The sequence below is a fragment of the Silene latifolia genome, chromosome 7, assembly GCF_048544455.1.
Source record: "Silene latifolia isolate original U9 population chromosome 7, ASM4854445v1, whole genome shotgun sequence".
Lineage (NCBI taxonomy): Eukaryota > Viridiplantae > Streptophyta > Magnoliopsida > Caryophyllales > Caryophyllaceae > Silene > Silene latifolia.
Genome location: NC_133532.1, coordinates 5,483,404 through 5,496,327, shown reverse-complemented (window position 1 = coordinate 5,496,327; position 12,924 = coordinate 5,483,404). Strand labels below are relative to the sequence as shown.

The following is a 12,924-nucleotide window of genomic DNA, read 5'->3' as shown; positions in this document are numbered from 1 at the left end:
CTGAATCGAATAGGTTAACTCCTGAAATGACTTCGTACCCGTGATTCAAAACCGGGAGAAAAAGAAACCGGTTCCGGTACGACCTCCCGAACGGCTCAAATTGAAGTGTATACTACACGGTTTTTCGGGATTCCAGGGTCCCGGAACAAAATTCTCCGGAAATCACATAGAAAGTTACTCGGGTAAGATAAAGCGGCCACGCAAAATTTGAGTAGCAACGGAAGACATTTGGGGGTGCCTGTATGCCATAAACCAGCATTCGTCGAACCTCGGATAATCGTGAAAAATGGATTAATGGCCGTTTAATACTCGTTATTTGAGGCTGAATCGAATAGGTTAACTTCTGAAATGACCTCGGACGCGTGATTGAAAAACCGGGAGAAAAAGAAATCGGGTCCGGTACGACCTCCCGAACGGCTCAAATTGAAGTGTATAATACACGGTTTTTCGGGATTCCAGGGTCCTGGAACAAAATTCTCCGGAAATCACATAGAAAGTTACTCAGGTCAGATAAAGCGGCCGTGCAAAATTTGAGTAGCAACAGAAGACATTTGGGGGTGCTGGTATGCCATAAACTAGCATTCGTCGAACCTCTGATAATCGTGAAAAATGGATTAATGCTCGTTAAATGCTCGTTATTTCAAGCTGAATCGAATAGGTAAACTCCTGAAATGACCTCGGACGCGTGATTGAGAAACCGGGAGAAAACGAAACCCGCTCCGGTACGACCTCCCGAACGGCTCAAATTGAAGTGTATAATACACGATATTTACGGATTCCAGGGTCTCGGAACAAAATTCTCCGGAAATCACACAGAAAGTTTCTCGGGTTAGATAAAGTGGCCACGCAAAATTTGAGTAGCAACAGAAGACATTTGGGGGTGCCGGTATGCCAAAACCCAGCATTCGTCGAACCTCGGATAATCGTGAAAAATGGATTCATGCTCGTTTAATGCTCGTTATTTGATTTGAATCGAATAGGTTAACTCTGAAATGACCTTGGATGCGTGATTCAAAACCGGGAGAAAAAGAAACCGGGTCCACTACGACCTCCCGAACGGCTCAAATTGAAGTGTATAATACACGGTTTCGGGATTCCGGGATCCGGACAAAATTCTCAAAATCACATAGAAAGTTACTCGGGTAAGATAAAGCGGCCACGCAAAATTTGAGTAGCAACGGAAGACATTTGGGGGTGCATGTATGCCATAAACGAGCATTCGTCGAACCTCGGATAATCGTGAAAAATGGATTAATGATCGTTTAATGCTCGTTATTTGAGGCTGAATCGAATAGGTTAACTTCTACGAAATGACCTCGGACGCGTGATTGAAAAACCAGGAGAAAAAGAAATCGGGTCAGTACGACCTCGAACGGCTCAAATTGAAGTATATAATACACAGTTTTTCGGGATTCCAGGGTCCCGGAACAAAATTCTTCGGAAATCACATAGAAAGTTCCTCGTGTTGCTTAAAGCGGCCATGCAAAATTTGAGTAACAACGGAAGACATTTGGGGGTGCGGGTATGCCATAAATCAGCATTCGTCGAACCTCGGATAATCGTGAAAAATGGATTAATACTCGTTTAAAGCTCGTTATTTGAGGCTGAATCGAATAGGTTAACTCCTGAAATGACCTCGTTCGCGTGATTCAAAAACCGGGAGAAAAAGAAACCAGGTCCCGTACGACCTCCCGAACGGCTCAAATTGAAGTGTATAATACACGGTTTTGAATTCGGGGTCTGGAACAAAATTCTCCGGAAATCACATAGAAAGTTACTCGGGTCAGATAAAGCGGCCATGCAAAATTTGAGTAGCAACAGAAGACATTTGGGGGTGCCGGTATGCCATAAACTAGCAGTCGTCGAACCTCGGATAATCGTGAAAAATGGATTAATGCTCGTTAAATGCTCGTTATTTCAGGCTGAATCGAATAAGTAAACTCTTGAAATGACCTCGGATGCGTGATTGAAAAACCGGGAGAAAAAGAAACCGGGTCCGGTACGAGCTCCCGAACGGCTCAAATTGAAGTGTATAATACAGGGTTTTTCGGGATTCTTGGGTCCCGGAACAAAATTCTCCAGAAATCACATAGAAAGTTCCTCGGGTCAGATAAAGCGGCCACGCAAAATTTGAGTAGCAACGGAAGACATTTGGGATTGCCGGTATGCCATAAACCAGCATTCTTCGAACCTTAGATAATCGTGAAAAATGGATTAATCCTCGTTTAAAGCTCATTATTTGAGGCTGAATCGAATAGGTTAACTCTTGAAATGACCTCGTTCGCGTGATTCAAAAACCGGGAGAAAAAGAAACCAGGTCCCGTACGACCTTCCGAACGGCTCAAATTGAAATGTATAATACACGGTTTTTCGGGATTCCAGGGTCCTGGAACAAAATTCTCCGGAAATCACATAGAAAGTTACTCGGGTCAGATAAAGCGGCCACGCAAAATTTGAGTAGCAACGGAAGACATTTGGGGGTGTCGGTATGCCATAAACCAGCATTCGTCGAACCTCGGATAATCGTGAAAAATGGATTAATGCCCGTTTAATGCTCGTTATTTGACGCTGAATCGAATAGGTTAACTCCTGAAATGACCTCGTACCCGTGATTCAAAAATCGGGAGAAAAAGAAACCGGGACCGGTACGACCTCCCGAACGGCTCAAATTGAAGTGTATAATACACGGTTTTTCGGGATTCCAGGGTCCCGGAACAAAATTCTCTGGAAATCACATAGAAAGTTCCTCGGGTCGCTTAAAGCGGCAACGCAAAATTTGAGTAGCAACGGAAGAAATTTGGGGGTGCCGGTATGCCATAAACCAGCATTCGTCGAACCTCGGATAATCGTGAAAAATGGATTAATGCTCGTTATTTGAGGCTGAATCGAATAGGTGAACTCCTGAAATGAAGTCGTTCGCGTGATTCAAAAACCGGGAAAAAAGAAATCGGGTCCGATCTGACCTCCCGAACGGCTCAAATTTAATATTATAAGACACGGTTTTTCGGGATTCCAGGGTCCCGGAACAAAATTCTTCGGAAATCACATAGAAAGTTACTCGGGTAAGATAAAGCGGCCACGCAAAATTTGAGTTGCAACGAAAGATATTTGGGGGTGTCTGTATTCCATAAACGAGCATTTGTCGAACCTCGGATAATCGTGAAAAATGGATTAATGATCGTTTAATGCTCGTTATTTGAGGCTGAATCGAATAGGTTAACTCCTGAAATGACTTCGTACCCGTGATTCAAACCGGGGGAAAAAGAAACCGGTTCCGGTACGACCTCCCGAACGGCTCAAATTGAAGTGTATAATACACGGTTTTTCGGGATTCCAGGGTCCCGGAACAAAATTCTCCGGAAATCACATAGAAAGTTAATCGGGTCAGATAAAGCGGCCACGCAAAATTTGAGTAGCAACGGAAGACATTTGGGGGTGCCGGCATGCCATAAACTAGCATTCGTCGAACCTCGGATAATCGTGAAAAATGGATTAATGCTCTTTATTTGAGGCTGCATCGAATAGGTTAACTCCTGAAATGACCTCGTACGCGTGATTCCAAAACCGGGAGAAAAAGAAATCGGGTCCGGTACGACCCCCCGAACCGCTCAAATTGAAGTGTATAATACACGGCTTTTCGGGATTTCAGGGTCCCGGAACAAAATTCTCCGGAAATCACATAGAAAGTTCCTCGGGTCAGATAAAGAGGCCACGCAAAATTTGAGTAGTAACGGAAGATATTTGGGGGTGTCGGTATGCCATAAACCAGCATTCGTCGAACCTCGGATAATCGTGAAAAATGGATTAATGCTCGTTTAATGCTCGTTATTTGAGGCTGAATCGAATAGGTTAACTCCTGAAATGACCTCGGACACGTGATTGAAAAACCGGGAGAAAAAGAAACCGGATCCGGTACAACCTCCCGAACGACTCAAATTGAAGTGTATATATAATACACGGTTTTTCGGGATTCCAGGGTCCCGGAACAAAATTTTCCGGAAATCACATAGGAAGTTCCTCGGGTCAGATAAAGCGGCCACGCAAAATTTGAGTAGCAACGGAAGACATTTGGGAGTCCGGTACGACCTTCCGAACGGCTCGAATTGAAGTGTAGATGCAGAGAGAAAAGGAAGGGGTGTCTGGTGTCAGAAGAAGGGCGGTGTGTATAATTTTGTAACGTTAAAACCGTTGCTTTCTTTGTGGTAGGTCTCTGGCTGGTAGTTTTAGTTGCTTTCTTTGTGGTAGGTCTCTGGCTGGTAGTTCTGAGTTGAGTAATGCATAAGACAAGAACCTTAACTATCATATGTCAAACCTTAGCTTCCTAAAATCAATTGCAAACCAATAACACCTTCAATGACATACCAATTTCGAACCAATCCAGAAAAATCAAATCCCAAACCCTAAAAATTTCCCTGAAATCCCCAATTCTTCTTGTTAGTAATTGAGCACTAAGTATTGAATTGGTGAGCTTGGTTTGTTGTTGTAGACTCCTTTGCTGACCATCACAATTGAAATTTTGCAACTTATTGCATTTTTATTTGAGGCAATTTTTATCTGTTAATTGGGGATTATGTGAAGGCATAATTGGGGATTTTGATTTCAAGGATTTTTTCAGAGTGATTTCAAGGATTTTGCAACTTACTGCACTTTTAGTCTTTAAAGTTGGAGTTTTTTTGTGTGTCGTCGGAAAGAGGAGAATCGTGGTGGTCGAAGTGGCTTATTTGGTCGGTCTAGGTGTTGAAAGGGTTGGTTGTTGTAATCGGGTGGTGCTGGCTGATTTTTAAGTGGCGGTAGGGATTGTTGGTGGTGGACTCATGGTGGAAAAGGTGTTGTTGGTGTAGACGTGTAGTGCGGTGGCGCAGGCTGCTCGTGTTGGTGAAGGGTAGAACAAAAATGGAGGAAGGTGGAGTTAATTAATGGAGAATTAGGAATGACAAATTACCTTTTTACCTAAAAATAACAAAGGGTGACTTGTTCTTCAAGTTGCCCGTCTTGTGGGAGTGTTATGCGAAGAATGGTGTATAGGATGGATTTAATTGGAATTAGTGATAGGATGGAGTGTTATTTGCAGGGCACCCATATGATGGATTATTCTCATGAAATAATCCTATTTTTTTTCCATCAAGGACCTAAAATATTTGAGTTTTCCATTAAGGACCTCAACACTTAACTCTGTTAACTTCCCGTGAAGTAATCATGACTTGGCAGAAAAATAAGATATTCAATGAAAAATAACAGTTTGGTTTTATTTGCTTGGATTTCAGAATCCGTAATCAATCAAATGTTTCTCTATTTACTACGGAGTACTTGCTTGGTTTATCCACCATTTCTTCGTTTTACCTCCCTTTTTCCACCAACAACAATCTCCCAGCAAAAAAAAAAAAAGCACCACCATTTGTGGGTCGATAAGATCAATGACTATGGATTGTTATTTTGTCCATAAATCCATACAAGTAGTTATTATGTAGGTTGTTTTGCTTTTCCAAATTTCAGGATTTGTATATTGTTTCTTCAAATAGCATTTTTATTTGTACGAGGGTCTCGTTCTTCCTACTCGAGTTCTTTTACACGATTTACGTTTGTTCATTTACAAATTACAATTTTCATCTTTCCCCAACTTGCTTTTACAAGAAATTTTTGTTCTAAAATGTGAATCTTTTCAATCTCATGCTCCATATTTTTTTCCCTGTACAATTTTTATAGTTCCCAACTTGCTTGTAAAAGTAATTTTATAAATTTTTCCCAAAAAATTAGTTTAAGATGCTGCCCAGTATAATGAAGTACTTTGGAGAATTAATGGAGTGATTTGATGTGTTTCTCACATAGGAAGGAAGAAATTAAATAGAATGAGCAAATCAATTTTATAAAATCATAAATTTCAACAAAAAGTACATGTTAGACGGCAGAACTAACAGAATTGGGGATGAGGTCCTTAACTGTAAAGTTTAATAGTTCAGGTTCTTAATTGGAAAAAAAGTAATAATTAAGGTTTTTGTCTTGCCCTTAACTCGTTTTTAGTTATTTGTCCCCAACTAACCTTTTTTATTTATTTTATTGTTTGTGTTTTGATTTAGAGTTTTGGGACCCGTGTTGATTGGTGAGTCGGGTTTATGTTCCGGCTAGGTGGAAATGGCAAAAGAGGTTGATTTGAACCAGTAGATTTAGGTCGGATGAGTTTGAATTAGTAAATAATAAGAGTTTAGGTGAGTTTATTTTAAGTTGTATTATTATCGGGTTATGTTGTTATCAAGTTATACATGGATAACGCCGATGTGCGGCAATAAATGTTCAGTTTGGATCACATAGGGTCAAGTCAATTCGGTGCAAGATGGGTACTGGTCACGTCTTTCGGGTCAGGTTAATTTTACCACTTCTACAATTAGGTTCTATGACTTGAATTAAACTTATAAAACCTGAACCAACTATCTATCATAATCATCCTCTCTTATTCTGTTTTGGAAATGATAAATTCCTTTAAAAATAGATAATTTTTATGATGGTTTAATCTTATCTTGTTAAGATGGTAAACTGTAATTTAACTATGTTTGTTAAATCCAAAATTATCATCTTATAATAAACAATATGTTTCTGCCCAAAACGTCTAAGCTTATTTGCTAAAAAAATCAAGACGTACCCACTTTAAACTTGTGACTCTCACAACCTCTCTAGTAGTCTCTCCTATTAGTTGCAGCTTGTGAGAGCTCAAAAACTTGTAATGAAAAGTGTTTGTCACAAGCTTGTGACGAAAGATTTGCTGAAATACAAAATGTTGTATTCATTATAAGCTTTATCATGAAGAATATTGATTAACTGTTTTACGATGTAATAACGTCTCAACACTCATTTATTACTATCAATAATACAAAAACTCAAACAAGATCGTTATACAAACTAGAATGGTCTCACCACCCTATATAATGCAACAATGCAACTCATTATAACTAGCGTACAACAATCTTACACAAAACCGATTAACCAAGTCTCGTAAATGTGCCGAGTTAAGCATATGAGTGCATCCGCCCAATCGACGGGCTAGTTCGCTTGGGATGGACCAATGTGCCCAATAACTTTGGCTTGTAAATGAAGGAGACAATAGGGTTGCAAAAAGTTGCAGAAATTGCTGAAGCCTGGAGACCATGCCAGACAATGCATGAAAACTTTTCACACTTTTTTGTCAAGGTAGACATGTTTTGTGTTCGATGGATCCCGATAACATTTATTCTTGTTTAAAATCGTCTTAAATTTTAAGATAATCATTATATTCATCAGTAAACAAATCACATTAGAAAAAAACTCGTCCTAATCCTGACAATTCAAATGAGATCTTTCATCCGGACATAGTTTAGCTTAGGATTTTGCCAAAAACGAACTCAAATTCACAATGTTGGTTGTTTAACACCGTAAACCATTGAAGAACTTTGAATCAAACCGTATCTCAAATCGACAGTAATGCAAGAAATAACATAAATGCAAGCACGAGTTTTCTCAATTGACCCGAAAATGAGTTACAACACCAGTCGTAAAACATCATAAAATCGATTACACTAGTATATCGAGTATCATATACTATATGACCGTAAATTCGACACAAATTAAACATTAGATTGCGGGCTACAAATTTCTGCAACCACCTCAACCCAACTTTCACTTTCACCAATCCTATGGTTTAAAAAAAAAAAAAAAAAAAAAAAAAAAAAAAAAAAAAGCACCATGGAAACATTCTTCCTTACTTTAGTACTACTAAAAAGACTACTAAAATGGCGCCGATTTAATTCGAAAACTAAAACTTAAATCCCTAAAATAAGGCGGGAAATTTGAAATAAAGTAGTTATCGGGTTTTTAAACCCGGAAGTTTTTGCCGGAGAAAGTTTGACCGAATTGCCAATTAGCAGGGGCAACATTCCAGGAGGTGGAAGTTCTATGGTCACTGCCGGTAACACGGAACGAGAGTGACTGCCCAATTAAAACAGAGTTAGATTGCCAGTTTTGCCCCCAGTTTCGACTCATAGGCATCCAATCGGTCTTCGTTCCTTTGACATAAACCTTGACGATGTCACCAGCACCTGCCACGTTGGAGATTAAGACGAGGTTGAAGTAACGGAACCCGTTGATTGTGAACCGTATTCCTCCTTGTTTACGGCATGGCACCCTGCGCAATTTTAGAAAGAAAATAAGGGTAGTTTAGTAATTGCATAAGTTGGCATGAAACATGGCCTAGGATCCAGGATGGTTGTAATGTGAATATGAACTGTATAGATGACTGTGCCCAGATTTTCAGGTAAAACTTTACATGCAAAGACAAACATACCACAACAATCCTTGTGACGGGCATATCCGTCACAAATTTGCGATGGGTCAAATACTACTCCCTATGCACTTTGCTTTTGTCTTATCTCCCCATGTGGTTGATATTTAACCACTTGCAACGGATATGCCCGTCACAAATGAGAATTTGTGTAATTAGAAAGCCAATTGTTCTAAACAAGTCATTTGGGTCATATTGACAATTATGGATCAAGGCATTTTCTTGTCAGATCGGACGGTTTAGTCGACTTGGATTGCACTTTAGATGGGATCGAGGTTGAAGTTGGTCAAATCGTACCTGGTCATTCGGGTCTGATCAATTTTACCAACCACGTACCTCTAACACCTTATTCACATAATCACATGTTATCTCAAAAAGTCAAAACTAGACTAATACATCTTCGGTATTAAGTACATCTTCGGGTCCGGTATTTAATGTAAAGTGAGGTATAGACTATACAGTAGCTTATAGGCATTTGAACGGACAATGTTTACACAAATTAGTTGACTTTTGTGATGGCTGTATATATTCAGTCATGAAGCCTGAAAATGTTCACGTGTTATTCTTATTCCTTTATGACATTGAAAAATCTAGAAAATCTAGCTCCGTATACGGATTATATCAAAAGTAGCCAGAAAATTGGGAATCTTCACCACTTGTTACATTATCATCAAACAAAACAATTTATTTTTCAAGATAATACGTGAGCAAAGTTTGAAAAATTAAATATGTAAAAATATAAATTCAAAAATGTTTTATTCGGTACCCAAAACCGAAGCAATTGAAGTCGATTCCGTAAATAAAATGAGTAGTTATGATGAATCGTGTTAAGATTGTACTTAAATTGTCCTAATATTGGAATGGACTGAACTCATTCCAATCCATTCTGAAACGGTTTAGGTTAAAACCTAACCGCTTTTTTTGGCTTTTTCGCATAATTTAAGCAAATTTGAGCTAAATGGAAGCAAACAAAAAGACCATACAAATGAAATTTTAAGATGAGACCTAATACTTAATTTATAGCATAGATGGTGACATAAAACAATATATTTAAGCATGTGAAAACTCAATTACAACCACCCTCACTAGTCGCCGCTCTTTTACACTTACCTTTATTCACCATATCTCGCGTTTCTCATTATACACGATATAAGACTGTTTTACATAAAAATAATGTGAACTTGTCGACATTGTCATGTTGAATTTTATTGTAATTTTTTGAGCTTAATATTTTAGTAAATGAACTCAAAAACTTTATAGTAAAACTCATAATTTTTAAAACAAAACTCAAAATTTTTATTATAATGCTCAGAAACTATAAAATTGGTGGTAATACATAGATTTATAATCCACCTACTGAACAATTGCATTGTCGCAAAACATAGCTTCGTTAGACAGTTAAAACGATATAAGATCGTCTAACATAAAAATAAAGTGAATTAGTCGACATTGTCACGATAAACAATTGCATGGTCACGAAACATAGCTTTGTTAGACATTACTGAAACGATATAAGATCGTCTTAACATAAAAATAATGTGAATTAGTCGACATTGTCACGATAAACAATTGCATGGTCATAAAACAGAGCTTTGTTAGACAATTATTAAAACGGTCTCACAATAACAATATAATGTGACACCAATTCATTTAAGAAGACGGAAAAAATTACCTGCGGAAAGCAACAGGGACGATACCAGCACGATACTCAGCGATTTTAAGGAACATTGGCATGGCTAAATCAAAGTGAGGACGAGGAGGGTTACACCAACCACCGTTGTCGCTAGGCTGAGCGAAGTTAGGTGGGCAGAAATTGGTGGCAGTGATAAATATGGATGGGCTACCAGGGTGACACCATCTCGGGTCATCAGCGCATTTTAGCTCAAAACACGCGCCACAGCTCAGCCCGTTGTTAAACAGCGCTGTGCTTAGTGCAGCTGTGTTTACGCCGTAGCCTTGGCTGTATAAGTTCCCGTACCCACAAGCTCCTCCTGGTAAATTGAGGTTAACATTGTTAAATTACACTTTTTGGTGCTGAAAATGTTACAGCTTAGAAATGTAGTAGACGTATTAGCCTATATAGTGCGTCTTGCTTCAGACGGGCCTTTTTGGTCTGAAATAATAAGACGGGATTTTGTAACCATTTTACGGTTAAATGTGACCATTATTGAAAAACTAGTTACCATAATTTGTAACACTGCCTATAACATTGTGGTTACATTTAACTATAAAATGGTCACATATGCCCGTCTGAAAAATAAGACGAAAAGTGTACGTCTAAAACAATAATTTGTGTAGCCTATATAAGACGGTCTCACACTCTACGCAGTGGCGGAGCTAGGATTTTAAAGCAGCGGAGGCGAAAAGAAAATATTAAAAGGGGGTTTTGAAAAATTCGAAAATTTTAACTAAAAATTTCGAAATTTTCAAACTTAAGCAGGGGTGACCGCCCCTGCTAACCCCCCTCGCTCCACCAGTGAGTCTCTACGCATACAGACACGTAAATTATTCATTAATTAAATCTATATTAACATTGTGAAATTACACATTTTGGTGTTAATATTGTTCCGGCCTAAAAATGTAGCCTTATTAGCCTATATAAGACGGTCTCACACATATAGAAGCGTAAAAAAATCCATTAATTAAATCCATAATAATCTATAGCAAGCTAGCTCGTCCTGTTTAATTTGAATTGTGAAATTACACTTTTTGGGGCTAATAATATTACTTATTAGGCTATATAAGACGGTTTCACACGTAAAGACGAGTAAATTATCCATTAATTAAATAGACTCTCACGAAAGTGGAATAAGTATCTCGTCGTCCCAGACTCCCAATCAATTGTTTATGTTTGTTTTTTGTAACGACAATCGGAAATATGGGGTGGTGGCCGGTGGGTCTTAGCTCTAGAGGCCTAAACATTGAATTGTGGGGTTATGTTTAATTTTCATAAACTCCTGTCAACGTCTAATTTCTAAATTTGGCTTTTGACATTTCTAATTAAAATCCGTATAATTAATTAAATTACGACTAATTACATTAATTATTAATATTAATTACTGTAATTTAGGTGTAGAGTTAAAAAGTAAAATTAACTGTTAATGTTTAATCCATTGGGAGTAAAATTATGAAAACTACGCATTTAATGAGGCACATTGTACAATTGTAGGACTTAAAAATGGTGCACAAGGTAAATTAAACAAATTAAATAAATAGAGTAAAGCAAAAGGCGAAGTTAGTCTTGTTTAAGACCGTATCAAGTTTATAAACATAGTTATTGAACTATGTTATGGCAAAAAGTCTTGAAGACGGTTTTAAATAAGATTATGTAATCGTATTAAATTTAAAACGGTTCCAAATAAGACTATGCCAAGGAGAAAAGGTCGTTTTAAGTTTAAAACGGTTTCAAATGAAATTACGTAAATATAAGAGAAGAGAAAGAAAGATACCCATGGTGCCAGAAGCATCAGAGCCACCATAGAAAGTAGCATGAGCAGTTTCCCAAGCACCACCTTGATAAATTCCTGGAATTTTACCCTCAACTAATGAAATTACCAACAATGAAGTTAATGTAATTAAACTCACAATTTTAATTACTCCCATTTTTCACCCTTATCAAATTAAAATTAATCCCTTTTTTTTAATATTTTACTATTATTGGTGTAAATTAGAGAGAAAAATCTCAAGAAAAAAGAGTGGAAGTGAAGTTGTGGTGCTGTGGAGAGGAATGAGGGTTGGGACTTGGGAAGTGAGGTACTTATGGAGGGAGTTTTGAGGGGTATTTTAGGAATTTTACTTTAAAATGGAAATATGTGGCTAGGGTTGTTGCTTAATGGAGGGAATTTAGAAGGGTATTTTAGGAAAATTACTTTAAAATGAAAATATTTGGAGTAAAAGGGGTTGATTATGGAGGGAGTTTAAATTCACTTAAAATGGAAAATGGAGGTAGGAGTGTTGTTTATGGAGGGAATTTAGAGGGGTAGTTTGGGAATTTGACTTAAAATGAAAAAGGGTTCCTGGTTAATAGTTTACACTTTTCTTGTTTTTGGTGTTTGAGTCTAGTTTAAGCGTACTCTCTACTTTATCTTTTGCTAACATTAAAAACAATTCACCTGTTGTTATACCTTGGTCTTTGTGTATAAAACATATGTAAACATTTCATTGAGACGAAAGGAGTACAAAGTATTAGGAATGACAGTCAGTCTTGTATTAGACGGTTTCAGCACATAAATAGTCTAAAACGAACTTAAACATAATCGTATTTATAGGTTAAAATAGTTATTCAAAGAAGCCGTTTTATAATAAAGTTGTGTAAAACTGTTTTTCATCGGTTATTTATTAGGGGTAACTTAGGAAATTCACTTTAAAATGAAGAATAGGGGAAGGGAGTGGTGTGGGGAGTGTCTAGTTGCATTGATTAAGCGTTTTGGTTACACCTCCCCAAAAGAGAGAGGACAATAGCAAGATTTAATTGCACAAATCTTTGTGGGCCTTACTAATTTGATGGCCCAATCCACCACGTATCTCTTTCCCCCATTGCTCTCCCATGTGATTTGTTTAACTTCTTTGGTTAGCAAGACTATTTACTAACCCTACCTCATAAATGTGAAATTGGAAAT

The 12,924-nt window shown here is 37.8% G+C and overlaps 1 protein-coding gene across 1 annotated transcript; it reads right to left on the bottom strand.

Moving 5' to 3' along the window:
* Window positions 1–7,464: 7,464 nt before the first annotated feature.
* Window positions 7,465–12,034, bottom strand: LOC141591479 (expansin-A6). The gene is made up of 3 exons (XM_074411825.1): window positions 11,755–12,034; window positions 9,978–10,296; window positions 7,465–8,149 (listed from the first exon to the last, which is right to left on the bottom strand). The coding sequence occupies exons 1-3, from the start codon at window positions 11,906–11,908 to the stop codon at window positions 7,840–7,842; spliced, it is 783 nt and encodes a 260-aa protein (XP_074267926.1). The 5' UTR covers window positions 11,909–12,034; the 3' UTR covers window positions 7,465–7,839.
* Between the last annotated feature and the right edge of the window lie 890 nt (window positions 12,035–12,924).

Coding starts and splice junctions, on each gene's coding strand:
- LOC141591479 (XM_074411825.1), bottom strand. CDS start 11,908: ATGGGAGTAATTAAAATTGTGAGTTTAATTACATTAACTTCATTGTTG. Junction 10,297..11,754: donor TGATGCTTCTGGCACCATGG/GTATCTTTCTTT, acceptor TCAATTTACCAG/GAGGAGCTTGTGGGTACGGG. Junction 8,150..9,977: donor GTCCCTGTTGCTTTCCGCAG/GTAATTTTTTCC, acceptor AAAATTGCGCAG/GGTGCCATGCCGTAAACAAG.